Source organism: Salvia splendens, chromosome 13 (assembly GCF_004379255.2).
Source record: "Salvia splendens isolate huo1 chromosome 13, SspV2, whole genome shotgun sequence".
In the NCBI taxonomy this organism is placed as follows: Eukaryota; Viridiplantae; Streptophyta; class Magnoliopsida; order Lamiales; family Lamiaceae; genus Salvia; species Salvia splendens.
In genome coordinates this window covers 34,285,402-34,313,205 of record NC_056044.1, presented here as the reverse complement: position 1 = coordinate 34,313,205, position 27,804 = coordinate 34,285,402, and the positions used below count along the sequence as shown (strand labels likewise).

Genomic DNA, 27,804 nt, shown 5'->3' with positions numbered 1-27,804 from the left:
ATTCCACTGACTTTTTTCCACCCACTTTTCTTAAGTTATCTTAAAAACTCGTGTAGCCAAGAAATTAGACTTTTAATGGCGGGCGGATGAAGTAGTTACAGAAATATCACTATGCGGCAATTTATGTACTACTATTTCTCAAAAGTAAAAGGGCCAATTCGGAAATTAAGCAAAGTATAAGGCGCAAAATGAAAATTGCCCAAATTAATTTTCTCAATCACATTTAATTGCTTAATCCAAAATCAATACTCCATTTATAAACAAATTCATGTCAATTTCTTAAACAACACACAATCCAAAGATTTCCAAGTAGATCAGATCAGTCCACAACCACAATGAGCTCCCAGCAGCTCCCGGGAGTGAGTTCTCCATCGCGGATCACACTCTAACAAGCTCAAAATTCATGCAATTTAGTCGTTAATCAGTCAATTTTTCGTCAGATCTGAAATGGATTCCGACTGTTTCTGTTTTTGGTCCTTCGCTGATTCTGTTTCTATTTTTTGAATTAGGGCGGAATGAGCAATTACAGTGGATACACAAAGCTGTGCAAGGGATTGGCGGTGGTGTTGGCTGGCGGTCACATTGTCGTTCAGATTTTTCCCTCTGCGGTTTCTTATCTTGCTCTGATTCCGGCAAAGTAATCTTCTCGTTCCTTTTTTAAAATTTAAATATGCATTTTGTAGGTCTCATTGTTTTCTTGCTATGTTTATAATTTGTGGTATTGTTGGTTGTGTGTGTATACTTGTATTGTTTAATTTAGGTTTAGAGGGTTTTACTTTTAGCTGGTAGGCTATGTAGCTGGCCCGATCTAGGTTGAACTACGGTTGAGTTTCTGTTTCATACGATCATGGTAACAAGATCAGTATTTAAGCTTGTGGCCTTACTAAGTAGAAGAAGTTTCTGGGAGTCAGGGACAAAATTTGAGGGGCCGAACAATGTATGCACCGTTAGACTAAGTGTTTGAAGTTTATAATACTTTTGAAGAACATTTATGCAAAGGTCTATTATCTATGATGGTCTACATCAATGGCATTGTCTAAAGAGATCAGTGAAAAACCAGAATGATTGGCTAATGTTTCAGAAACTCATAAGAGAACATTTGATCTGCTGTTTAGGAAGGGAATTTAGGTGGTTTAGTTTCATTGAAACTGCATGATGTTAGTTCAGTTGTCGAGGAGAAGTTTACGCTAATTTTATTCTTATCCACTAATTCTATTGAATAAGAATTATCAATAGATTCAATACATATATATGATCATTAGATTATAATATTTGGCATGCTTTGCAGAAGGCTTATCCCATTTCCTGTTATATTATGTCAAGATGACATATTGAAGCAGTATTGGATTTATCCGTATGTCTTTAGCTACGTAAAACTAAAAACACTGAAATTGACTTCCTGTCTGATTTGCAATAGGACGATTCCCTTTGCTTGGAATCTCATAACTGCTGGATATGTTGAACAGTCTATACCTGGGGTATGTCATCTCTTATTAACCTGTTAAAAACCGCTACAATTATATATATTTATGTCATCTCTTATTCTTTTGGTCTCTCTCTCTCTCTCTGTGTGTGTGTGTGTGTGTAACTGTAACCTTGCAGGTATTTATCAGCATCATCGGCCTCCTTTTCATTGGAAAGCTGCTCGAACCCATATGGGGTTCTAGGGAGTTTCTGAAGTTCATCTTTGTTGTCAACTTTCTGACATCGGTTTGTGTTTTCGTCACGGCTATCTCCTTGTACTACATTACAACACAGGAAATTTACCTGTAAGTGATGCAAGAAAAATTTTAACCTAGATTTTATTTTTTCATGCTCAGTTCTTTAAGCCATTTTAATTTTAATACCTCCATAGATATTTGTCGTTCCCTTTTTTGGAATATATCTTGTTGCTATATTCATTGATCATTGGTGTGAATTTCCCTTTACCCAGAACAATTTAACTTGGCTGCATCTTACAATGATCGAATATGTGATGCAACATAATTATTTTGTTTGTCCATTTGCCTGACTCTAAGAGTTGTATCTTAGTGAATCTTCAATTTGCACCACACCCACATCTTCAACACAAGCTCTGGTTCACTAATTGCTTCACAGTACTTGCTGCTGAAATTTCAATCAAGTTGTACTTGATATCCTTTCTCCTTTTTGCAGCTATATGCCTATTTCGGGTTTCCAAGGGGTTCTTTCAGGATTTCTAGTTGGCATCAAACAAATTATACCAGATCAAGAGCTCTCTTTATTGAAGATAAAAGCTAAAGTAATAATCTTGATTTTGGAAAGTCTTTTGTTAAATAAATAGTACAACATACTAAGTGAAGTCCAAAATCTCAAACCCTCTTAATTGTTACTTATTGATGCCCTTATTTTCTCTCTTTTTTCAGTGGTTGCCTTCTATTGCACTGTTGTTGGCTGTTGTTGTAAGCTTTTTCACAACAGATTCAGCAGCACATCTTCCTACTGTAATTTTTGGCACATATATTGGTTGGATTTACCTCAGATATTGGCAAAGAAAATCAGAGACAAAACTAAAAGGCGATCCAAGCGATGAATTTTCTTTCTCTACTTTCTTCCCTGAACCCCTAAGGTAGTTTACATTGTGAATTAAATTGTTGTGGACTCTTTTTTCTTATAATTGCAAATCGTGGTAGTTAACTTCGGCTTGTGGTTTGCAGACCTGTAATAGATCCTGTTGCCACAATTTTTGATCGGCTGCTTTGCGGAAGAAGATCTGAATCGTCAGATGAAAGTAGGGGCTATACTCTAGGTGGTTCAGTGTTGCCTAGTTCAGATCCTATTGAAGCATCAAGGAGGAGGTAATCTTTTGTTTGCTTATTACAAAGGAGAGGTTTGATTAGTTAACTGATTATAATCAATTAATTTCTTAATTAGTTGGCTGATTAATTGGCATGCTTCTTTTCAGGGAAAGAGGTGCTCGGGCTCTTGAAGAAAGATTGGCAGCTGAGAGTCTGACTGCTCCTGGAATGACCGACGAAACAAAAAGAGACGCAACTGAAAATGTTTAGGAATTGCAACATATATATGCTGAATTTCCAGATATGTATATCTTTACATACTTGTACACCTATTTGTTAATACATAGTTTTTGATTCTATGAAGAATTTCCTTCATATTTTGGTATGATTATGATATGGATATCACTTATGCATGTTTTATTTGGCCACTGTTTTTGGATGTGGTTGTGGGGTCTTATGTTTTGAGCTGCCCGTCAATATTGTTGCTATGGCACAAGATGTGTGCCTATAAGATTCTATATATTTATATCGGAAATATTAATTATAACCAAATTTGTGTGATCATCAGATAAATTCACATATTTCAAGATGTTCATTTACCACTTAGAGCCACTCACTCCTGATGGATCTGGCTTATCTCTGAAAGAGAATTCATGTGAACTAAGTTCAGTATCACTTTCTTCTATCTGACCAGATATGCTGTTCCTCTCCATGTTTTCAATATAGTGGTGGCTGGGATGTGCTGATATAGAGCCATCCATCCCCGCTAAATTCTGCCTATTTCCAAAAGAGAAGTTCTGTGAACTAGTTTCGGTGTCATTCCTTTTCATCTTACCTAGATGTCTGCTCTTCCTCATCATATAATCTATATCACGGTGGCTGGGAGATGCTGATGCTCCTTCACCACCCTCTCTACCTTTGTGGATATCATTATATTTCATGTGCTCACGTAAGAGATGCACTGGTGAAGCACCTCCATCAGCAGGGGTGCTCCCCCCAGATTGCCTCCTCTGTCTCAGTCGCTTGCTTGCTCTTTGGCGCCATGTGCGTAGTGCTGATGCAACTTGCTGACTGAAAATGACTAGCTTGACTGATGAGCCCATCTGAGAAAATGATAATAATAGTCATAAGAGAGTAAATCAAAGTTTGCATTTATTTTCTGTTAAATCTGGTCTTGTCCTTAGCTATAGCAGTAGCAGTAGACAGAACCTGTGTGACTAACGCATAGAGGGGGAGGGTTACGTAGCTGCATAGAACCTGTATTGTAACACTAGCAAAATGAAAAAATAGGGACTCTTAGAAGCTCGTGAAATAGTGTGTTGAACAATGGTGAAAGCTGTAGTATACTTACCCCATTGTTATCCTAATTATCATCTCCTCAAGGTTCTCGTGGTAGCAAGATGGGAATCCAAATTCGTACTGAGGAACAAGAGATGGTGGTTTCAGGGTTCCGTATTGGAAAGTAATACTTTCTAGAAGATACTGATGTACGAGACATAATAGATAGATAGCTATGCTGCTTACCCAACTCCAGGCAAAGAAAGCAAGCTGAAATGCATTCTGCAGAAAAAAAAAGCACGAAAAACTGATAAGATTAGCTGAATCTTGGGATAACTTTACAACTTAAAATTTACTCATTCAGTTTTAGTTAATGTCTTGCTTCTTGAAATGAAAATTACCTGGAAAAGAACAAAGTGGATTAAGAATAGGATCAAACGTGGTCGACTGAACCAGAACAGGTCGTCGCCAAGCTGTACTACTGGAGCGCCCCTGACTATATCTCCTCTCTCTAGAATACTTGTTCCCATTTTAGTTATGATAACTTGGAATTTCGCCCCGATCAGAAGAATTATCTGCATGTTCATGTTAGTTCTTCCAGAGTCGAAGAAAGTACTATAGGCTAAGAGATATGCATATGTTTTCACTTACAGTTAGAGGGATGAATGGCAGCCAGTATTGTGAATACCACCCTATTTATAGAAATACAAACAACAGAATGGATGGTGAAAAATCATTCGAATCTTCAACTTATGTATATACTATACAGGAAGGTAACATACACTAGAGCGAGCTCTATGGAGTCGGGGCCTAGAAACGGGACTGTACTGTGCAACTAGTTCGACCAGCAACTACTTATTGGTTGGCCTACTTATATAGAACGATATATACTACAGTACCATTTTTTTGTCGAATGAGGATCAATGTGAAATAGTGTCTAGGCGAGGCCGTGGATGAAGCCACGACGTCTTCCCATTTTCCTTTTTTTGGTGGACGTTATATAAAGTGTGAGTTTCTTGACTCACCATTGGTGTTGGTGAGGAGGAACAGAACAGCTGATAGCCATACCACAGGGCTGCAACCGAAACAGAAAACCAGCTCGATCATTCAAACTGCTGCTATCTACAGAAAGCAAGGAGGAAAGTCGAGCAGCGGGTAAATTGTCCAACCTTATTCCAACTAGAACTTTGAAGTCTTCTTCCAGTGATCTGTTGATATACTTTTGAAAATTGAATGTTGCTTGGCTCTGAGGTGTTGGATTCAGATGCGCCTGCAGTTCATTTGTGTGAAAATGTAGCACTGAGATGCTCGTGCAGAAACGACGTCGCTTTGTTGTGATGGCTTACTGTTATAAATCCATGTCTGAGTGTTAAATAGTCCACTTTTGCTACTGATGTGAAGAATTGCCCAAAGAAACAGCCCTTCACGTGAGAAAAAGAGCTGAATGAGTCATATGCTTTGATATGTTTTTTTTTTTTTTTTTTTTTTTTTTAGGAGGATCGACGATGGTTCCCCATCTACCCTCCGATGTGACTCGGACCCCCGACCTAACAGTTGGAGGTGAAGCGTCTTACCCCGTAGGTGCGCTTCGTTGTCATTCTGGGCCCACAGGCCCAAGGAGAAATTAATCCCCAAATCTGCACTTCCTAGGATTCGAACCTGCGACCTCCTAGGAAGTGAAAGCTCCTTGATATCAACTCCCAAGCCACTAGAGCAGCTTGGTTGGATATATGTTATTTGTATGCAATTTATAATAAAATTAAGACAATATGTTTCATAATTGATTAGTACAATTCATTTTTATTTTGCGTGGCTTGCAGGCTATTGCACAGAATAGAGCTTACCGAATACTGTGTGATATTTTCCGGTAGTAGCAATTAACTCGTATGGGTTAATTATAAAAAAAAATATCAACTCCGACGTGATTTTGATTTTAGACATTTTATAACACGTTGGAAATAATTAAATAAAGCTGTTGAATTTTCGTTCAATTTACTCGATCATCAGAGTGTAATACACTGCATTTTCAAGATATTAAAGCAAATAATTATAAAATAAATAATACCAAAAATAAAACAAATTAAATTAAAGGGTGTAGAGCTTTTTACAATCCATAGGAGGATGGGATACTTGGTCCAAAAACGCAAATGCCTTCGTGAAAATGTCGTCTCCCTCACAAATCTGAACCTCTCCGGATCTGCAATTGTGTCGAGACTAATTTTTGTTGACGAACCAAAATGATAAAAATATTATTTTTGATGAACATAGGAAATATGATTTAATTGTTCATTTCATTATAGTTACCATTATTGCATTGGTAGTTAACCGTCATTGTCTCTTGTTCCCATGATTTCCATTTCTTTATCTGTATCAATACTCTCAGTAAACAGTTAAAATATTTGACAAATCTAGCAAATCTGCATATCATTATCATGCAATTATTGCATATGTAATGATCATTGATAAAATAATTATACCATTACTTATAAAAATAGGAGAGAATAATTTATTACCTTTAGTCCACCCAAATTTAAGGTTGTGACGCTGCATATTATGTGAGAAACCGCCAATGCAAAAATGAATATATGAAGCTGGTTGATGCCATATGCTGAGACGAGTTGTACCTTACCCTGTAATGTTATACCCGTGAGAAGATCATAAAGTATTAGTATATCACGGATACGTAATAGAGGTTGATTATCGTGTATATTATACAGTGTTTTTATGAGAACATATAAACATTAATGTACTAAGGGGTTATTCGGTTTGCAAGATTGTATCCCCGGATTAAATATGGAGTGTGTTTCGTTCATAAGATTCAATCCTACAACTTAATCCTATACGAATAATCATGAGATAATTAGTCATAATATTATGATAGTAATTTTTATGACCAAATGAATCGTAGTAATGTTTTATGTTCACACTATAATATATATGTGTGTGTGTTTGACGTGGTGCTTAAGGGGGTTGTACCTTTGGACATGGATCTTGATATTGTTTACCATTTTTCTCTTTGCAAGGATGCCATGAGTGTCCAACGTTATAGGGAACACATATTTCTGAAAGGTATTGTTGTAAAAGTGATAGCAGCAATGACATGATCCCCAACATCATAAGCTCTTTAATATACCAAAAAAATGAAATATCATTAGTAAAATTATATTTTTCTTGATGATATCTCATGTAACATGGAAATACTCTAATTTATAGAGTACAAAGTTCGAAATTACTTATCAAATTAACCTGTTTTAATCTTTTCAAGTGCTTCACATAGAGACGATCTTCTCTTTCTGTTCAACCACTGCAACCAAAATACATACACATTAAATCCATGAAATGTTACTATATACAAACACACACATACAAAAATGTAAATAGAGAAAATTTGATGTTGTATTATACCGATTCAATAACATGAAAGAATTTCTCAACGAGAATTGATATAGCAATCAGCACAAAGCAAACCACCGCCACCGCCCACGTCGCCGTCGACTCCAACGACCTCCCTGTGTTCATTACTACGGCCATTCTGTCGCTCTTTCCTCTTTGGTAAGTATAAATTTGATTGAATTTTCATATATTTGCAAGATGTAATATATTTATACATGGAGAGAGGGAGAGAGAAAAAGAGAGAGATTTGGTCAATAGAGTTGAAATTACGAGTCAAGTGATTATGAATTATGATAGATGACCTTTTCTACATCAAATTAATTTTAAGTTTGACACAGTTGTAAATAGATCAATTTATTGTCAATATCGATATATTTGGAGGTGCAAACATGTATTATTAAATTAATAAAGATGATTAGCTTTTACTAGTTAGAATAAATAAATATCAACTAAAGTGATTAATTGCATGTCAAGTATTAAGTTCATGGATGGACATCGCACACGTAAGAGTAGCTCTAAATGTATATAGTTAAATAAGTATAAATATTAAATAGCATAGAAATTCAATATTTTTAGATCGAAATATCTACGTGGGGTTGATTGTTCTCCTCAAGTTGACAATCCAATAATATTTTGAAAAGTCATTGAGAATTTGGAGAATAATGTCAAATCAATCTTTAAATGGTCATTGAAAGTTGAAGCTATAAATCTCTAATCGCTTTATAACTTGGCTTGAGCTTTGAGTTTTATAACGTAAATTGAGATAGTTAGTTTAGTAAATAAATTAAATTCTCAGCTATTGAATTATTTGGGCTATGATGGTCCCTTTTCACCTTACTAATACCACGATAACTTCGAATATATGTCTGAATTATTTGCACATATAAAGAAAATGTGATCGATTATAAAGTGTATTTTTAAATAGCCTGTTTTATAATTTATTCACGAAATTCATAACATGGAATTGTCGACTATCCCAACTAAAGGAGTTGATACTAATATTTCCATTCTATGACTTAATCATCCAAAGTCATTTTTAGACGAATCGTGTCAAGATTCAATTAGTATTTTCATCTCTATTGTGACTTAATCATCTATAAGTCATTTAAAGACGTAACATGTCACCATTTTTCTAAGAAATAAATTTGAGAAAGATAGCATAATATGACCGTAGTATATGATGTGTATATCACTCCTCGTGTATGAAGTGGTCTTACAATTCTTTGCATTTAAGTCCTTCAAGTCTTGACTATTTCAAATGTAGGCCTAGTTTTTGGCTGGATGGTCGTCATGAGTTCGATTTATCTTTTTTTACGTACTCCCCTTGTCCCATGTTAGTCGGACTTTTCTGTTTCTGCTCGTCCAAATATACTTACACTATTTATATTTTAAGTAAGAATTAAGATATTCAATTAATATATTAAAGTTAATTAAGTATCTCATTATTAAGTGATCTCTCGTTACATTTAAAATCCTACTAATTTAATTATATTAAAAAATCAATTCTAAATTAACGATCTAAAATGAAAAGTGTCATCGAGTAATATGAGATGGATGGAGTATAATTTATTGAAATTATAATGGGGATGTTTTATTTTTTAGGTGGATGTCGATATCTATGATACTGGAATTATAAATTTGAATTTCACTAATACTTTGCTGGTCGAATATGTCGTACAGAAATTGTCGATATAGTACTATAATTTTATTTTTTTCTTTAATCTTTTGACCTACGGATAGTGATTGCATAATTCTCCTCCTATCAAGGAAGAAAATATAAATAAAAATACGAATATAGAAATAAAAATGCATGAGTATTTACAGTGACATGATATTGTAGTGGTACATTGGATACGTGAGGACAAATTGGACCATGCCAATTTCAAATCTATTTTTAAATTGGTTGAAATTATGGGTGCTTAAAAGCCCATTAAAAATTGTTACGAATATATGGTTTTTGAAGCAATAAATAATCACTCGTTGGCTTCTAATCCCACTAACTAATTAAATTTGATACCACATTTGCGAGAATCCTGATGGCATAAAGAATTTATAAATGGACTTTTGATATACTTTGATATCATATAAAATATGATTGATTTAGTTTGGAAGGATTGATCGATAAATCTTTTATGCATCACGAACGAAGTCTCGTGTTCATTTATATTCTTTTCGCTTCCCTCATCAAAAGCAAAAAGAATATAACTTGCTATCGAAAATAATGTGATTTACTGGCTAACCTGATTTTGGGTATTTGCTTTGAACAACAAATAAGTTAATCTATAATTTGACATATATTATAAGGCATAATATTTTAATTTTAATTTGAGTAAGACAGTAAATATTCGAAACTAGCTGAAAATAATAATGTCGATCCACAGTAAAAGGATGAATTTATTATTCTTCATTATCTTTACTTCTCTTTATTGACATATGATGATGTTTGTTTTTAGTAGATGGGCCTACCATGTTAGCAAACCCAATTTGTTAAAATCATGCAAATGGGGCCCATTGAAAAATAAAGAATTAAGCAGGCTTCCAGAAAATGTTATGTGTGACAATACAAATACACAAATCATAATAAATAACGATATTATAAAAAAAGGTCTACCTCCTGCATAAGAGGAGGCAGTAGCTAGAGCTATCAGATAAGGGTAGTTGGCCAAATAATTGTGGGTAATATATTTTCCCTTTTTCTAAGCAATATCACTATTTTGAAATATACCCCTTTTAGGTTAATTTGTGGGTGTATTGTTGAAGTGGGTATAAATATGTAAACACTTATTATAGATGCATAAATATGAGTAATTTTTTGTGAATTGTCAACAACAACTAAACTTAATCGAAAAAACTTGATTAATAATGTGGGAAGCATGCATACGCATTGATCATCGAAGAATCGAATATGATTCGCCTACCGTCATGTACAGTCGATACGAGTAAAAGTACTTTAACATGACAAGATATACTTAACGACCATACATGATAAAAAGTGATACAATGACCAATGACGGCTAGATAGATAACTTTAATGAATAAGATTCGAGCCGTACTTAATCATCATTGATTGATATAAAAAGAAGTAAAAACACTTAAATAATAAGATCAAAAGAAAGATTCGAAGGTCCGACATAATAAAAAGTCATTTCTATACCGATCTTGATCAATTAACTCCTATACTTATCTACATATTTAGAAAACATGATTTTATAACCATGATAGAATTGAGTTTGATTCCAAGCATCTTAAATTTAGGAAACTTGAGCTACCAAAAAGCTACACACTCCATATAATTGGGATGAACCACACTTAACAAACTTTATCCAAAATTTACAAACAACAATACGAGATCATCATTAGCATCAATATATAAAGTAACAAAACGAGAAATAAAGTAAATCCACATGCATGTTTATAAATTATCACAACTCCAATAAAGGTAGCGAAATAAATCAAAAAATCAATATACAAATTGTTTTTAAAATAAATAAAAAGCCAACGTACAAATAAAAAACCCGGGGGCTATTGGCTTTCCGAAAGGTACAACTTCTCACTGCACAATGTATTTTGGATCAGCTCAAAAAGTCACAAACCCTCACCCCACCCCACCGCACCCCACCCCACCCACCCCACCACAAAATGGAAAAGAAAAAGAAAAGGAAACAGAAAAAAAAAAAACACAAAATCACAGAAAAAAAAAGAAGGTAAAGAACTCTCTCACCACTCTCTCCCTCTCTCTACTATTTCTCTCTCCTCTTTTTCGTTGTCTCTTATCATTTCACTTCCCCTAACCCCAGATTTTCTTTCCCTTCTTCCCTCTTTTCCAACCCCCCAAAAAAACCAACGCAGAAAGGAAACGCAAAAATTCACAAAAACCCACACAAATCCGCCCCTAATTCGCCCAATTGCTCGCCTCTGGAACCCTGATTTCTCCCCGCCGGCGATTCAGCGGCCGTTGATTTTCCCCCGTGGCGCGAGAGTCCTGGTTTGGATGAGACTGAGAGGCGGCGCCGCAGAGAGAAACGGGAGCAGGAGAAAAATTAATTTTTGATGCCGCCGGAGCAACTGCCCTGGGATCGAAGGGATTTCCGGAAGCACGAGAGATCCGGCTCGGACCCGCGCTTCGGTGGCGGGGGATTCGGCGGCGGGGGCCCACACAGATGGCGGGAGCAGAACCACCACCCGCACGCGCCGCCGCCGCACTCCACGCCCTACCACCACGGCCACAACCAGAACCAGCAGCAGCAGCAGCGCTGGTATTCGGACTTCCGCTCGCGCCCTATCCCACCCGGTGAGTCGTCAATATGTGGAATTGATTTTCTTTTTCTTTGCCTTTTGGACTGAAATTCATCTAGAAAATTTTAGGTTATAGAAATTTAATATAGGTTCTTGTTCTTGGTTGAAAAAATTAGGTTGTTATTTGTTTCTGATTTTGGCTGTGTGGGGGTAAAAGTGGGTTCAGATAATTAAGCATAATTATTTATTTCAGAGGCTTGATTTATTTTGTATGGGTCAGTGTCACTCGAAGAGAAGGTTTCTGTATACAATTATCTAAGCAGATCTGTGACATATATAGGCAAGCAGTTGAAATTTGGTGAGTGGGTGGTGTTTCAATAGATCTGAGCTCTGATTTGCTAATCTTTTGGTTGAAAATATGTAAACTATAAACTGGTGTTTTAAGTTATTTGAATGGTGTGTTTTTTTGTATGGGATATATATGTTTCTTGTGTTGATTGTTTCTTTTCCTGTTCTTTTGGTTTTGGAATGTTTTCTGGCTGAAGGTCATGGTAAGCAGGGTGGTTGGCACATGTATCCGGAAGACGCTGGTCCTGGGTTTATGCCTTTTGGGTCTAGGTATGGTGACAGAAACATAGAAGATGATAATTTTCGCCCTTTTGGAAATCGTGGAGATGGAAGGTATTTTAGAAATAGCAGGGGAAATAGGGGAGCATCGTTTAACCAGAGAGGCTGGAAGTCGACATCTTGGGAACCTGCTGCGTCGTCAGGTGCGAGTGGTCCTGGGAGACCCACCGCAGAGGTTAGTACTCAGAAGTCTGTAGAGAATGCTGAGACATGTCATGATAACAACAATAAAAGTAATGGATCTTGTCATCCTCCTCCTGATCCCTTACCAAGTCCATCTCCGCCTCCTGTGAAAGAGAACAATGAGAAGAATGAGGATGGTGGTGATGAGCCGGCCAGCTCAGATCATAAGTCAGAGAAAGAAAATGGCCTGGGATCGATAGATTGGAAGCCACTTAAATGGAGCCGGTCTGGAAGCTTGTCTTCGAGGGGATCTGGTTTGAGCCATTCAAGTAGCTCCAAGAGTATGGGGGCGGACTCTGAGATAGTAGTTGATGCTCAGCAGAAGATTGTGACACCTGTTCAGTCTCCGGCTGCTGTTTGTGCTGTGCCAGCTGCTCCGGCTGTTTCTGATGAGACCAGTTCCAGGAAGAAGCCGCGCCTGGGCTGGGGTGAGGGTCTAGCAAAATATGAAAAGAAGAAAGTAGAAGGCCCTGAAGATGTTATAACAAAAGATGGCTTGACAGTTTGTGTGAGTGATGCAGAAGTCATGCAGTTGCCTTCTGTCAACATACTTGATAAGAGCCCAAGAGTTGCATGCTTTTCTGATTGTACTGAATCTGCTACTCCCACTTCAGTTGCCTGTAGTTCTTCGCCAGGTATATATTCCTAGTTTCTGTATATTTCCCTTTTCTATGCTGTTATTTGATTTGTATTACCTCTTTGTGCCCCTTTTAGCCGAAATAGGAAATTAAAAATTGATTTAAACGTCTGTCCTGCCAAGGAAACAAACTGTTTCATAAAAAATGCAAGCTAATGCATTACGGCAGTTCTTACCACAGTAGATTTTCCTTTACTATAGTTTTAGTTAGTCGGAGACCATTTGCCTGGCTATACCCTGTGTAGCAGATGATGCACTATCGTTGAGTGTGAAAGAAACCAATGTGATTAGTTAATCAATTTGCATTATGAGGAAAAGTTGATAGTGGGCACTGCTCATGCATGTGGTTTCTGTTACACACAACTCCTGCAAGTAGTTCAAATGCCACACTTGATCATATTTAAAATTACTTTAGTGTACTGTTGACGCACCTTAATTAGCTCGTGAAGCAAAGCTGTGAACATGCTAGTTTATCTTATTTTTCAAATAAAAAGATAACTGATTTTTATTTTTATTTTTCTAAATGTTCCTCTCAGGGTTCCGTTTTGTTTATTTATTGTTAAAGATGGACTGCAATCTCAAAGGGTCTTTTGGTTCCTCTTCATTTAGTTTTGAGTTTATACCAAAAGTTGATAGGTTTGTGTTTTAATGGAAGACCTAATATTCATGCTCTTATTTCTCCTCTTCCAATAATTGAAGATGAAAAATATTTGGTTCTTATATGTAGTTTTGACTATTTCTTATTCCATAAACTGAGTGCCAACATGATAACTGCTGTGAAAGGGTTGTATAGAAATTGGAGAGATGAGTTCATCAAATTTCTGCTGAGAATGCCCATGATCCCATCTACAGTTATGTAGGATGTGTAATAAACACAAAACTAATAAGTGATTATCTGGATGTTACTCCCAGTGGATTTAAGTTAGTGTCTCATGGTTCACATACAAGGGGAATACTATATAGTGGAGTAAAATAATAGTTGATGCTTGCATGCTTGTATTGGATGGGGGGTCTATTCACTTTATCACTTACACATTTATTATCGTGCCATTAGTGAAATTATATTCACTTTAGTGGTCCCTTAAAGAGATTTCTCATTTTAGGTAAATATGTTTCCCAATTTGGTGAACTATGCTTCTATATCTACCTGATTGTGACAATTGAGATTTTGCTGGTATCTTTCTGGATTAAGCTGTCTCCTTTTGTCCTCACGTGTTAAAGGTTATCATCTTCTCATATGGAATCTATTGTACCTCACAGGTATTGAGGAAAAAGAGTCTGCCAAGGCTGCTAATATGGATCATGATACTGCAAATTGGAGCTGTTCACCAAGTGCTATGTCCCATGCTCAGTATGACGGACCAGCTTTTAATTTGGAAAACTTGGAGCTCACATCTATCGCCCATTTAAGCTCTCTGATAAATGAATTGCTACAATCTGATGAGCCAAGATCTGTGGAAACTGGTTATGCACGGTCCACCTCAATAAATAAGTTACTGGTATGGAAAGTTAACATCCTAAAAGCAATTGAGGTGACTGAATCAGAAATTGATTCGTTTGAAACTGAACTGAGGTCACTCGTTGCCAATGGTCCTCATCCAACTGATTCCAGCTTGCTACCAGGAGAGTGCCGATTGAAACCTTGTGAAGAGAGGCTTGATGGTTCTAGTTTCACTATTGGACCTGGCCCATTGCGAGTTGATTCGTCTGGAGCAACGAATTTTGAAAATGTTGCTGCTGCATTGGAGGATATCCATATGGCTGTGAAAGATGAGGAAATTGACAGTCCAGGTAGTGCTACATCTAAATTGGTTGAGAAGCTGCCTTCTGGGGAAGATACCTTTCCTACTGAGCCACGGCGTTGTGTTGAAGGTAACAAGAGATTGGAGTTTGGTAGTGTTCATAGGCCGGAGCAATGCTTGGAGGATGGTCCTGGAAATCATGATGAAACTTGTTGTACTGATGATCATAAACTTATTGAGACTAGTCAGCGTGGTCTGCCCTGTGGTGGTGATACACATTCTGATGTGGATCATATTTACGACTTTATATTGTCTTCAAATAGAAACTCTGTAAATACTGCGATGGAGGAGTTGAATAAGTTATTACCCGCACAGCAGAGTTTTCTTGATTTTTCTTCCTTACTAAGTGCCTCTTCTTTACAAAGTGGCCCCTTGGTAATTAAGGATAAGTTTTTAAAGAAAAAGAGGTCTCTCAAATTCAGGGAGAAGATTGTCACCCTCAAATTTAAGGTATTTCAGCATTTCTGGAATGAAGGTCGTGTAGTTTCAATAAGGAAACTTCGAGGGAAGTCTCATAAGATGTTTGATCTAAGTCATACTGGTTTAAGAAAGTACCGTTCTGCCAATCGAGCTCGAATATCTTATCCTGGTGAGTAATTATTTACTTCTTATATTCCTATTCTGCTCATACCTTTTTTTTGTTGGATCCCTTATAATTTGTGCTCATACTTCAATAATGACAATGTGAACTTGCTGGAGTTATTGTGGACATTATTCTTACACCTCCTTTTATTTACTCTATTGTGGACTTGTTTGAACTTGATTTCCCAATACTGTATTGCAGGTGGGTGCTCCAGAACAGTTCCTGCAGAAGAAGTAATTGACTACACTACCAGGTTGCTTTCAGAGTTGCCATTCAAGCCGTGTCGGGCTGCTCTAAAGATGCCAGCTTTGATTTTGGACAAGGAGACACGAATGTCAAGGTTTATTTCTAACAATGCACTGGTTGAAGATCCTTGTTCTGTTGAAAAAGAGAAGTCTATGATCAATCCATGGACTGCTGAAGAAAGGGAAATTTTCATCGATAAGCTTGCTATTTTTGGGAAAAACTTCGGGAAGATTGCATCTTTCCTGGAACATAAAACAATAGCTGATTGCATAGAGTTCTACTACAAGAATCACAAGTCAGAAAGCTTTGAGAGAGCTAGGAAGAAGCCAGAGTTTGCAAAGCAAAAGAAGTCTCAATCTAGCACCTACTTGGTAGGCAGTGGTAAAAGATGGAATCGTGAAGTGAATGCTGCTTCTCTTGATATGCTTGGTGAAGCTTCCATGATTGCAGCTAGTGTCAATGATGGCTTAGAAACTCAGCAGAGAAGTGCATCTAGGATCGGTTTTGGAGCATCTAGTTCTCACAAAGTACCAAGGGGTGAAGCTCCATTGCAGAGATCAAACAGTCTGGATATGTACAACAATGAAACTGTGGCTGCTGATGTGTTGGCTGGTATGTGTGCTTCCTTATCATCTGAGGCTATGAGTTCCTGCATCACGAGCTCAGTTGACCTTATCGATGGGTATCAGGACAGGAAATGTCAGAGAGTTGGTTCCTGTGTGAAACTGCCTTTGACTCCTGATGTTACACAAAATGTTGATGACGAATGCTCCGATGAGAGCTGTGGGGAGATGGATTCTACTGATTGGACTGATGAGGAGAAATCTGCCTTTGTTCAAACTCTTTCATCTTGTGGCAAGGATTTTGCAATGATATCTCAATGTGTCAGAACAAGATCCAGTGAGCAGTGCAAGATATTCTTCAGCAAGGCTCGAAAATGTCTTGGATTGGATAAGATTCGGCCTGGGGTTGGCACTGGGGTCTTTGATTCCGGTCATGGAGGCAGTAGTGACACCGAAGGTGCTTGTGTTGTGCAAACCTGCTCAGTTACTGGAAATAATGGTTCAGATTGCAGGATGGAAGAGGATCTCCCACCTGTGGATGTTAAGTTGAGTAATGAATCTGATGTAGCAGTAAAACACAATTTGAAACCTGATTCTAGTGGATGTGTTGGTAACGGGGGACCATGCCCTTTGGATTCTATGGATGTTGAACCGGTTGGGAAGAGTTTTTTGGGAAATGCTGTGACAAATGACAATCTAGCTATAGACGTCAATGTGGATGATGAAACACATGATAGTGTAAACCATGCAAGTGGACACGAGCCTGCAGTTACAACATTGGCCGTATTCTCCAAAACTGACTCTATAGGAATTAACAAGGGAGATAACAGTGGCCAGCAAAATATGTTAAGTGAGGCTGATAGCAAGGCTGTGGCTGAGATTTCTAATGGGCCTCAAGGGGAAGACAACGAAAGAAAAAGGCCTATCCTAACTGAGGGTAATGTGGAATGCAAAAAAGTTCAGGGTAATGTGGAATGCAAAAAAGTTCAGGACAAGAGTGCTAGTTCCACTGAAATTACTTCCGATAGCTCTGCAGTAAATCAGACTGAGTCTTGCCCTCAGGTTGTTCGGAATATTTCCCATCCCTCAGTTAATGCACATTCTCTGATGCAAATTAAATTTGGATGCCAAACGGAAGCCGACCCCCGAACCTGTTCAGAAAAATCTCGTCCCATCTTAGCAGAGCAGAATGACCACTTTACTTCCGTGGAGTCATCGACACTGTTCTCTGTGCCCATCAAGTATCAGAGGCACTCGAGTACTAGTGCTTTGTCAAATGTTGCCTCTAATGGGATCAGTGAAAAGGATCCTAAGAGGAGTGTTAGGACATTGAATGGCCAGCAGCAGCGTATTTCAGGCTACCTGCAGCCGGATCCAGATAAATTTTCACAAGTACTCAGCGGTTACCCAGTTTCTGTGCAGACTGTGAAGGAAACAAATGGGGATGTTAACTGCAAAAAACATATACCACTTCATAATATCTTCAAGCGGGATGATAAGTTTCATACAGAGCGGCGTAGAGAATTCTCCCTTCAGAAGTGTGCTACCGGCCCAAAGCATCAGGCTGAAGTCCAGGCACCCTATCCAACCCAAGATAAGAGCAGGGACCATTCGAGACCCCATTCAGGGAGCTCATCTGATGCGGAGAAGCCTTCCAGGAATGGTGATGTCAAGTTATTTGGCAAAATCTTGACATCAACCCAACAGAAACCTGATTCTCGTGCAGAAAGGGAAGGCGGTGAGGACCAGCACAACAAACCAGTTTGCCAGACACTGAACCTGAGATTCAGGGGTGATCAAAATGCCACTAATTTAGATTCACCTCGTTCGAAGTTTGACTGTAATAATTATATGGTCTCTGATAATAGTCCTAGGAGTTTTAGTTTTTGGGATGGGAACAGGACGAACATGGGCTTTGCTCCTCTGCCTGACTCATCTCTTTTGCTAGCCAAGTATCCTGCTGCCTTCAGCAATCATCCGATGCCTGCTGTGAAATTAGATCAGCCAACTTTACAAGGAGTCATTAGAAGCAATGACCATTCCTTAAATGGCCTCTCTGTTTATCCAAGCAGGGATCCGAGTAGCAGCAATGGTGTAGCAGATTACCAGGTAATAAGGAATCGAGAATTGCCTCCATTCGCCTTAGACATGGAGCAGCTGCAAGATGCATTACTCTCAGAAATGCAAAGAAGAAATGGGTTTGATGTTGTATCAGGAGTGCAGCAACAATCGAGAGGAGTAGTTGGGGTCGGAATCAATGTTGTTGGGAGAGGGGGGATTCTTGGTCAGGGCCCTGGCGTTACTGACCCCGTTGCTGCCATCAAAATGCACTATGCAAAAGCTCAAAACCTAGGAATGCAGACAGGGAGTGGAGTTAGAGAAGACGATGCGTGGATGAGTAATGGGGATGTAGGGAAGTAGTAGAAGCGGGGAGGAGGCTTTTAGCAGAGGCCACTGTGCGATAAGGTCACGTGTTGTCGCGTTGTTGTCGCGTTGTATTATAGTTTTTATGTCACCAACTCAGCAGCCAGCATTAGAGTAGTGGACAGTTTCCAGAAACCATCCCTTTTTCTTTTCTTTTTTTGGGTCAGAAGATTTCTAGATTTTGTAATATTGCAGGAGCCTTTGTATTTGTTGTATTTGGTGGAGATACAGAAATAATCTGTCAAAATAGATGTGGAGGAGAAAGAGGAATTTCTGTTTCAGTGCATCTTCATGTAATGTGGATCATTACCCCAATGAGCTTCACAATGGTACGAGCTCTTCTTAATTAGGTATCTCTTTTCATGTTCTTTGTTATGGCTTATCTAGTTTTGTTTGTTCAGTTATGAGAGGGGAAAATGTGTCATTTATTGGTGGTGAATCGGTTATATATAAATTTACTTTTTTTGTGTTGCTGGTGTTGCTGATTATTTGAATGTGCATCTTTATTCTTTCACTAACTTATTTTTAGAAGTAAAAAGTTAAGTGGCTCGTGTGTACATAGTCTATGTTAGAGAGGTAAGTAAAACAATTTAAACAAATCACGTGAGTGATTGGATTAATACTATCAACTTTGATTCCAAGTCAAAACCTACCCACTCTTGACTTTCAACGAAGTGGTAGGTGGAATAAAGAAAGTTGTAGATTGTGTATAGAGCTGAATAAATCTGATTATAGTATTAGTAGTATTATAATATTCCAACTTTGCTTAAATATCGTTATTACAATATCTTGTCGTGTCAAAAGCGGCTATGCCGGCCTTCCTCTTTTCCCAATAGCCGAATGTGTATGCCCACTCTTATGTGGAGTATATCATCTTTACATTCCATTTAAAATTTCAGCAATTCAATGACCCTTTTTGCTAGAGAGAAAGATACTGTTTTAAGGCAAGAAATATGAGTGTGTGTGTGTGTGTGAGAGAGAGAGAGAGAGAGAGAGAGAGAGAGAGAGAGAGAGAGATTCAGTTCCTCTAAACTACTTTCAAGGAAGAATTCAAATAAAAACAGCTGGGAACTAAATTTCATCAATTCAATAACCTTCCTTGCTAGAAAGAAAGAAATGGAGATTGTGTATGGCAAGAATTATCAAAGAGTGTGTGTGTGTGTGTGTGTGTGAGAGAGAGAGAGAGAGAGAGAGAGTCAGTCCTTCTAACGTCTAAATTACTACCACCACCACCACCAAAGAAGACATTAAATAAAAAACAGCTAGGAACTAAATTTCAACAATCCAATGATCCTCTTTGCTAGAGAGAGAATAGAGACTGTTTTATGGAAAGGATTATCAGTGTGTGTGTGAGAGAGAGAGAGAGAGAGTTGGTCCCTCTAAACTACTTCCAACTTCCAAGGAAGACTTCAAATAAAAAGCAGCATGGGACACCTAAAACTTAATTTACCCCAAAATTTAATAATCCTAGTACAAGAACATGGATAAGGTAAAGAAAGACTGATCAATCTACGGAAATATTTCTTCAAGGTATAAATTATGACAAAACATACGAATTGCTAGCTACTCCGAATCTTTGTAATAGCAAACAGCAATTGAAATACAAATTTAACCCTTATGTTTACATACCTACTTCGGCTTTGGACTCTCCTTGCATCCGTAGAACAGGTGGGAGAGGAGCAATGATTTCAGTTATCTGCTACAATGGAACTGATTAATTAGCTAAGCATCATGTGAAAAATGTTGTATAGAAGAACATCGATCCATGCAAAAGGACCAATTGCAACTGAACCAAGTAAAGCAGATGCTTTTTTCCCTATTTGAGTAAATTTGACTACCTCATTTGTTGCAGGATGGGAAAAAGCTGTGCGATGAGCGTGTAGATGGTAGCCACAATCACCGGGAACGGGTTTTTCAGGCCTCTTGTAACCTCTGAAATGAATGGAAGTACTATTACTGTCCATAACTGCCTTGTGAAGTACTATAATATAGAAGAAACATAAGTAAAAGCAGCAAATAATGGTTATATAATATACTGCCTTGACACACTGAAATCATATACAGTATGCCAACAATTGGGAAACTTAATACATCTCAAATCTGAAATGGGTAGCAGATGCAACAAAATTGCTAATTAGAGCAGGTATTTCGACTTTGTTTGGAGACGACATTAACTTGAGGCCGACAATGTTAGGGAAATTTTCATGGGAGTTTGTTGTTTACAGCACATAATCAAGGTTATTACTGTTTATGGGCAGGAAAACTCCTTCCATTACCATGACAAAGAATTTTCTCTAATATCAATTGCAGTTTAGGCTTCTGCTTCATATTGGAATATAGTAATGCATGCCATGCAGGAAGGTAATGGCAACTCTAAGCAGAAACAAGCCATAGCAAGAATGATAAAATTTCAGGACTTATTCATACCCATCTTGAGCAAAACTTTCACTGACAATTTCATGATCTGTATGCTTCGGTTGCCCATCCGTGCCATAAAGAGGATCATCTGCACCAGTGAGAAGAAATTCTTAAATGATGATTGATGCCACAAAAGTAATAGTGCTCCAAGCCATATAAATATTCACTTACGTTTCTTGAAGATTAGAAAGCGTTTAGTGGTAGTACTTAAGTATCAACACAAAATACTTTGGACCTAACTTTTTGGTAGAGTTAGTTCTTCTACATGTTTCAAAACCACTGGGGTAAGAAGATGTTTTAAAATATAGTTATACACTCATGTAAGAAGATAACTACAACAATGATGTTATAATTGTTGTGAAAAGCTGCAGAACATTAAACAGCTAAATAGCTATCCTGCTAACTTCAATTATTAAACCTGGAGGTTGTTCAAATAACAAGAGAGAAGGATAAAAGAGTAGCTTAATAGCACTTCAGAGCTGCTTCTTATGTACAAGCAGGGGTCTCCCTCCATTTCCTTCTGAATGCTTAACAAAACAAACATTTCAAGCATATAAAGTTTATTCAGAACTGACCGATCAGTGGATGCCCAATGAAAGAAAGATGTATACGGATTTGGTGAGGCCTCCCAGATTTGATTTCAACCTAATCAATACAATACAGCAAAGTTTTCAAGATTGTTTCAAAAAGTAGAGAGACATATCTAGATAATCAAGCTAAAGAAAGATGTTTTTAACATTATAGCGATTTTCAAACCTGGACTAATGTGGAATTGCTCTGCTTGTTTCTTTCCAGAACTGTAACTTTACTCAAGGCTGGTTTCCCTGATAAATAAAATTTATGTTTCATGACTATACATGTGATGGGTGTTTAGTTACTTAACATTGATGTATAGCTGTATGGTATATGTGAAATGTTATGGGACCTGAAGGAGATGCTACATACAACCCCTGGGCGACACCAGGATATCTCACCAGACCAATGGGATGATCAATCACAACCTGTCAAGAAATAAAGTAACAAGGTAACTAACAGCAAAATGGAGTATATTACCAACGGGCAAGTAATCAAGGTGATATTCTTTCTAGGGCTGAGACATGCAGAAACAGAAATGAGAACTGTTATTACCTCATCCTCAACGATCACCCCACTTGCTAGGGCTCGATATAGTTTTGTTATACTCCTTGTTTTTTTCTGTAGATGACCACTGTTCCTGTTCACATATCTATTACAAGTTGCCTCAACAACATTTCTCTACAACATCAAATCAAACCTAAGCCGAAAAGCTAATACTTTTGCTACTCTGTTGATTTAATAAGACATTGTTGATGAGTCAGTTCAAACATATGGAAGATGATAAAGCAAATATCATCTATTTGGTTTTCACTTACCCAGATACCCCAACCACTGATGTCCCATCGGCAAAAAGTGCTGCAAGACGACACTTCGCGAGCTTTGTTTTGCCACAAAGTAGTACCCCTAGTGCGTAGACAATGGAAAAAAGTGGATTTTTTCATGATCCCAAGAAACTACCAAGTCCAGGAAGAAATAATAACTCGTAACTATTCGCAAATCACTTCAAGAAAGAAACCAGCATAGAGAATCTTCTGAACAGAAGCCAAGAGGTAGCCAAAATATGCTAGATTCATACTTAGCACAATTATCACATTTTTAAAACCAGTACAATAAAAATATAATAACAACTCTCTACACACAGAACAATCTAGCAAGACTAACCCGACGTGCCCCTTCCAAGACGATGAACAGGAACGGGATGGGGCTCTTGACATCCTGATGCCTTCAGATTTCCTGCATGCCGTTGGAGTTGTGTCAAGACAGTTCGCTGCTGAAACAATCCTCCAGGTAGAACTTGCAATCCCGAAGGTTTATTAAGAGCAATCTGAATGGATTAACAGAATTCAAGATGCCGCACTTGACCAGTTTTTAAGTATTACTACCATGAAATATGCATTAATGTGCATATGTTGAGTAGAAACATCTCCTACCATTTCATTCCTGTAGCTATAGTTGGTTTGGTTTTCAGTACTAAGATGGGTAAAAGTGAAACTTTTTTACCTTAACTTGTTATAACAGATGGAAGCAGATCAACTCTTATATCCCCCTAGTTATGTTAAGGCTAAGCCAACCCATTCATTCCTCGTCGGTGGAAACATGGAATAAAATTTACACAGTCAAGTTATCCTGGAACGCGTAACAACACATTACAGCCATTCTCCTTTTTTCTAGAACCAAACATGGGTGCAGAATTATCTCAAAACGCACGAGACATATTTTGGAACTTTTAAACATGCCAGATCCCTACATATTCAATCAGATACATGTTGCTAAGGATAAACAGCCTTCATCATGTGTATGTAACTGGACATTAAAGCAACCAAATTCAATTTCAATTCTTTACCATGTCATTGTCTTCATATAGAATTTCGAGCAAGTATGGGGCATCCGGCTCTTTCCAAGGAAGCCGATGATAAACCAACTCAGCACCTTCCCTGCCACATAAATTAAACAATCAATATCACAATGCCATCATGTTTCTAGCACCTCAATCCAACTTCACACCCCTCTCTACACTTATAGTCTGTGCGAATTGCTGCAGCAATAAAATATCATCAATCAAACCTGATAATCGCATCAGGATCAATCACGACACAACCATCAACTGTTATCTGCTTATTGTGAATTCTCTGCAGCCAGCTGCTCGACAATCAGTACATAAAACACATTCAATTAACAAATTAAACGCTCCTCTCAATCTAATTTAGCTGGTTACCCGTGCAACGGTGCTGAGCTTTTGTATCTCCTCGTGTAGAACTCAATCAGCGTCGCGCCTATGATTTCAACAAACGAAATCTAAAGTTTCAGTTGAGACGCAAACAAGTAAGTACATACATGTATATACGAGATCGATTACATCAAGTTCAAGAGCGGCGTAGTGAGGTTACCGGAGTCGGAGCGGCGGACGAGATCGCGGTAACTTATTCCGGCGTTAAATTCCGGCCACGGCTCGCCGATTGTCACCATTTTTTTATTGTATAGAATAAAAATTGGTTGCAGAAGTAAAATCGTTGTTTGTGAAACTAATCTAATTTACATAATTTTATAGGCTGAAATTCAATAATAAAACTTTGTTTAACATTGAAAAAACTATATGAAATAGTGCGAAAATTATAATTTACTAGTATATAAATATTGTGTAATCCTACTTTTTAAAATTGATAAAATTGAAAACAAAAAATTCTTTTACAACAATATTGTTATTCATTTCATAAAATCATTAAAGTACTTTATACACACATTGTGTCGAATCGTCTATTACATCAACATACATCTGTGATTTAAGCATCAAAGTTTTATACTACACTTCATAGTAATTTTCTACTCCATATAAAGTACTATAATTATAGCTCTACTGTGACATATGACAGTGCCATGGTTCATGAGTCATGACCTAAAATATATTGATAAAAAAATTTAAAATCATTGATAGTATTTTTTATTTAATTGTTTTGTTCACTAATTCAATCAAATAAAAACTAGTACTATAGTAGCAACTAGCAAGGCAAAAAATATATCATTATTCATTGATACATGTATGGATAAACAATTTAATAAATACACACTCATTACATTTTGTATTAAATCTTCGTTAAATGGTGTAAAACTCAGCAAAGTTTTGGAATAAGGTAAAACCACTGAAAATTTAGCCGAAAACATGAGCCGATGAAGAAGAAACCAGCAAAGAAGCCGGTTTCAAAGCCTCAACCTCACTGCAATGGCCACCATGAACTCTGGCAGGCGAAGTTTCGGCTGAAATCGTCTTCAGCCGGAGCCTCTCCGCCCTCGAACCGATCACCTGCCCGAGAATCGAAGCCCCGATGGTGAAAGCCATGGCGGACTTCGGCATCAGCACGGTTTTCCGGAGCATTCCTATGAACGGCACGGCTGCGTGAACCGCGACGAACCACGAAGGCGAGAATTTATCGGTGTGCTCTCTCCATACGCCTAGAGGCACGTTTGCTGCCATGCCCAACAAGCCTATAACGAGTACTTTTGCGGGCAGTGGCTGAGGCCGGAGGTTCTTGGCGAATGCGGTTTTTGCTAGGGCAGCTCTGGCGGCGACAATTGCCGGAGGACACCTGAGGTGTACCCCGGGAGGGGGCTGAAGTGCCTTTGCTACGAGGGGGACGACGCGGTTCACAGCTCGGTATGACTTTGCAATGGGACAGTTCCCGTTGTTCAGCCATTCGTTGCTCGTTGCTTCGTGCTGCGATTTACCTCCCTAAAGAATAAGAAAAAATGTGAGACATATTGAACATTCAAATAACTCCTCCAAGAAAACTAAACAAAAGCTAAACCCATTAACAAAACCAGTGGCGGATGGGGGGGGGGGGCAGGAGGGGGCGATCGCCCCCTCCGTGCGACTATTTTTCCCTTATCGGGATGTAATTTTACCATGTCCGCCCCCTCCGTTTGCCTCCGGCGTCGCCCCAAATAACAAAAAAAATAGCCATGTCCGCACTAAACCAAGCTAATACTATATATTCCGCCCCCTCCATTTCCGGATCCTGGATCCGCCACTGAACAAAACTCATGTAAGACCGTCTCACGAGCCAAAATACGTATGATCCAATGACATATCTGTAGTTTTATTGTGTTTGGATCCGATTCATGACTCGTCTCACACAAGACTCACCCAAATTTCGTTACGAAGAAGAACTAATCACTAGTTAAGTCATTAGGATTTAGGACTATGGCAACTAATACAAAACTATACACAACCAATTACCTTTGAAGAAGAATCCTTTTTAGAGGAATTTGATTGTTTCTTCTTTGAGTTTTTCCACATCTCAGAAAATGCATCGAATCCGAAAGGCCCTCCGTGGCCAAACGAGGAGAGGCTGATGGCTGCTGCCTTTGCAGCCAAGGGATTGAATTGAGCTGAAGATAATTCTGAATGAGGCTTCTCTGCGCGAACAAAAGGCCTCTCAGAAAGAGGAACGACACCATTCTGCCCGTGGAAAACCCTGAATGCCACATCAAAATTCGGACCCTCCTCAAAAATAGGGCCTTTCCCGTCCCTCGCCTGAAAGGAACGAACAATTGAGATCACGACAATACAAAGCATTCGAAGAAGATATAAACGACCGGGTAAACTAAGTAATGAATGTATAAACATTTGAAGTATAGCACGATCTTCAACTTACCGGAACAGGGAAAGCCATGGCTCTTGAGAAGGACAAACTAGTTGGTGCGTTAATGTTCTGCAAAAACGGACACCTAGCACTCTCCTCGCTGGAAGGAGAGCAGTCACGATTCAAGTTCCCAAAGGCGAAATCCATCATATAAAATTCAATTGATCTGCAAAAGAATGATAGCGATTTGTTAGATAAGACATGTTTATACATAATACCAACCACAAGAAACAGAACTAGGAAAACACAAATCAAGATTACACTACCTTCAAGCTAAAATAATACTCTTATTGTGTATACGATCAACTAGAAATGCGTATACAATAGCACAAACCAAACATCAATGTGAGGCGTAAAATGGTCTCAAGACAAGTATCTACACCTTTTCAACACGAACGCATTCTAGATACTATCCTAATACATTCATAGGCCGATTTTGCACATGATCTTTGCACAAGGCACAAGTTTAATCGCAAAAACATCAAAATATAGAATAACTTCACAAACATCAGAAAAGCAAAACCACCTTTCTTTGAAGCTCTACTTTGAAAACCAACAATTATGATTTATGAATGTGGAAAATCGATTTAGCTCATTATCAAAATATGATCAACATAATCAATCATCCTTTCCAACCACCTTCCTTAAACAACACATCAAAACAATAAAAGATCATAAAAACAATATTTTTCCTCTTAATTCTCTCCCTTCCTTTTCACTTTACTTGAAGGCCAATCAATGAACAAAACAATGCAATATATGCTCAAGTAAAGCACAGAAAAGCATACGACTATCATCCATAAAAGTAGAAGAATTACGGCTAAAACACGCACACAATCAATCCCAATCATATGATTAAACAACAAACTCGCAATTTCACAAACAGTACGCGATCAAATCAACAACAAAAAGCAGAGCCAGAGGCGAGAAATTGAGCCCCACCTAATCGCAACAAGTCAAATGCGGAAATGAGCTGGAATCAAATGAAAAGGATCTCTAGAAAAGGGAGGGAGAGATAAATGGAGTAGGTTGGGTGCAGAAGTTGGAATTGCGATACGATTGAAATGCTACAAGTAGTAGGAATCTAGAGAGAGAGAGAGAGAGAGAGAGGCGTGTGCTAGAGAGAGAAAGCGACCGCATCAACGCCACAAGCCGGGCGGCTGGGCGAGTGCATGCCGCAGTCTTCCTTTGATTCTGACGAATTACTTTTCCAATTTTGTGTTGAATTTTGGGAAAATTCGTTGGTCAACTAACATCTGCGTGTTCCTTTTTTATAAAATTATACTTTGTGCCCCGGTAAAAATCATTATTCGGTTTTGGCCCCTATAAATTGATGGTTTCACGTTTTACAACCGTGATTTGTACTAATTAATTGAATTACTTTAAAACAAATAATATATCTAGTATAGTTCAATGTTTAAGCCTTTTTCATAAATATATGTCAA

At 38.0% G+C, this 27,804-nt stretch overlaps 5 protein-coding genes across 10 annotated transcripts; 2 read left to right on the top strand and 3 right to left on the bottom strand.

Annotated features, from left to right (window-relative positions):
- Positions 1 to 240: 240 nt before the first annotated feature.
- On the top strand, positions 241 to 3,141 carry LOC121761220 (rhomboid-like protein 19). Its single transcript, XM_042156844.1, has 8 exons — positions 241 to 359; positions 510 to 637; positions 1,418 to 1,478; positions 1,603 to 1,769; positions 2,155 to 2,260; positions 2,385 to 2,587; positions 2,676 to 2,816; positions 2,924 to 3,141. The coding sequence occupies exons 1-8, from the start codon at positions 336 to 338 to the stop codon at positions 3,024 to 3,026; spliced, it is 933 nt and encodes a 310-aa protein (XP_042012778.1). The 5' UTR covers positions 241 to 335; the 3' UTR covers positions 3,027 to 3,141.
- Positions 3,142 to 3,221: 80 nt separating this feature from the next.
- LOC121761219 (MLO-like protein 12) lies at positions 3,222 to 7,607 on the bottom strand. The gene is made up of 15 exons (XM_042156843.1): positions 7,440 to 7,607; positions 7,281 to 7,338; positions 7,011 to 7,156; positions 6,548 to 6,664; positions 6,339 to 6,399; positions 6,143 to 6,231; positions 5,381 to 5,455; positions 5,204 to 5,304; positions 5,060 to 5,109; positions 4,686 to 4,726; positions 4,436 to 4,609; positions 4,281 to 4,316; positions 4,108 to 4,175; positions 3,966 to 4,026; positions 3,222 to 3,859 (listed from the first exon to the last, which is right to left on the bottom strand). The coding sequence occupies exons 1-15, from the start codon at positions 7,563 to 7,565 to the stop codon at positions 3,353 to 3,355; spliced, it is 1,710 nt and encodes a 569-aa protein (XP_042012777.1). The 5' UTR covers positions 7,566 to 7,607; the 3' UTR covers positions 3,222 to 3,352.
- A 3,519-nt stretch (positions 7,608 to 11,126) lies between these two features.
- Positions 11,127 to 19,199, top strand: LOC121762021. The gene is made up of 4 exons (XM_042157750.1): positions 11,127 to 11,718; positions 12,209 to 13,108; positions 14,371 to 15,501; positions 15,697 to 19,199. The coding sequence occupies exons 1-4, from the start codon at positions 11,478 to 11,480 to the stop codon at positions 18,723 to 18,725; spliced, it is 5,301 nt and encodes a 1,766-aa protein (XP_042013684.1). The 5' UTR covers positions 11,127 to 11,477; the 3' UTR covers positions 18,726 to 19,199.
- Positions 19,200 to 20,142: 943 nt separating this feature from the next.
- Positions 20,143 to 24,260, bottom strand: LOC121762022 (RNA pseudouridine synthase 5). 5 transcript variants are annotated; one of them, XM_042157751.1, is made up of 13 exons: positions 24,110 to 24,260; positions 23,938 to 23,995; positions 23,787 to 23,861; positions 23,566 to 23,656; positions 22,884 to 23,046; positions 22,538 to 22,625; positions 22,275 to 22,371; positions 22,072 to 22,147; positions 21,903 to 21,970; positions 21,722 to 21,791; positions 21,156 to 21,234; positions 20,567 to 20,660; positions 20,143 to 20,427 (listed from the first exon to the last, which is right to left on the bottom strand). In XM_042157751.1, the coding sequence occupies exons 1-13, from the start codon at positions 24,186 to 24,188 to the stop codon at positions 20,350 to 20,352; spliced, it is 1,116 nt and encodes a 371-aa protein (XP_042013685.1). In that variant the 5' UTR covers positions 24,189 to 24,260; the 3' UTR covers positions 20,143 to 20,349. The 5 variants fall into 5 exon arrangements, with proteins under 5 accessions (XP_042013685.1, XP_042013686.1, XP_042013687.1 ...); XM_042157752.1 differs by having other exon boundaries at positions 20,143 to 20,424; XM_042157753.1 differs by having other exon boundaries at positions 22,275 to 22,359.
- Positions 24,261 to 24,719: 459 nt separating this feature from the next.
- On the bottom strand, positions 24,720 to 27,584 carry LOC121762767. Of its 2 annotated transcripts, none has more exons than XM_042158754.1 (4): positions 27,302 to 27,584; positions 26,372 to 26,525; positions 25,954 to 26,250; positions 24,720 to 25,446 (listed from the first exon to the last, which is right to left on the bottom strand). In XM_042158754.1, exons 2-4 carry the CDS (start codon positions 26,507 to 26,509, stop codon positions 24,868 to 24,870), a joined length of 1,014 nt encoding a protein of 337 aa, XP_042014688.1. In that variant the 5' UTR covers positions 26,510 to 26,525; positions 27,302 to 27,584; the 3' UTR covers positions 24,720 to 24,867. The 2 variants fall into 2 exon arrangements, with proteins under 2 accessions (XP_042014688.1, XP_042014689.1); XM_042158755.1 differs by lacking the exon at positions 27,302 to 27,584 and adding an exon at positions 26,886 to 27,210.
- Between the last annotated feature and the right edge of the window lie 220 nt (positions 27,585 to 27,804).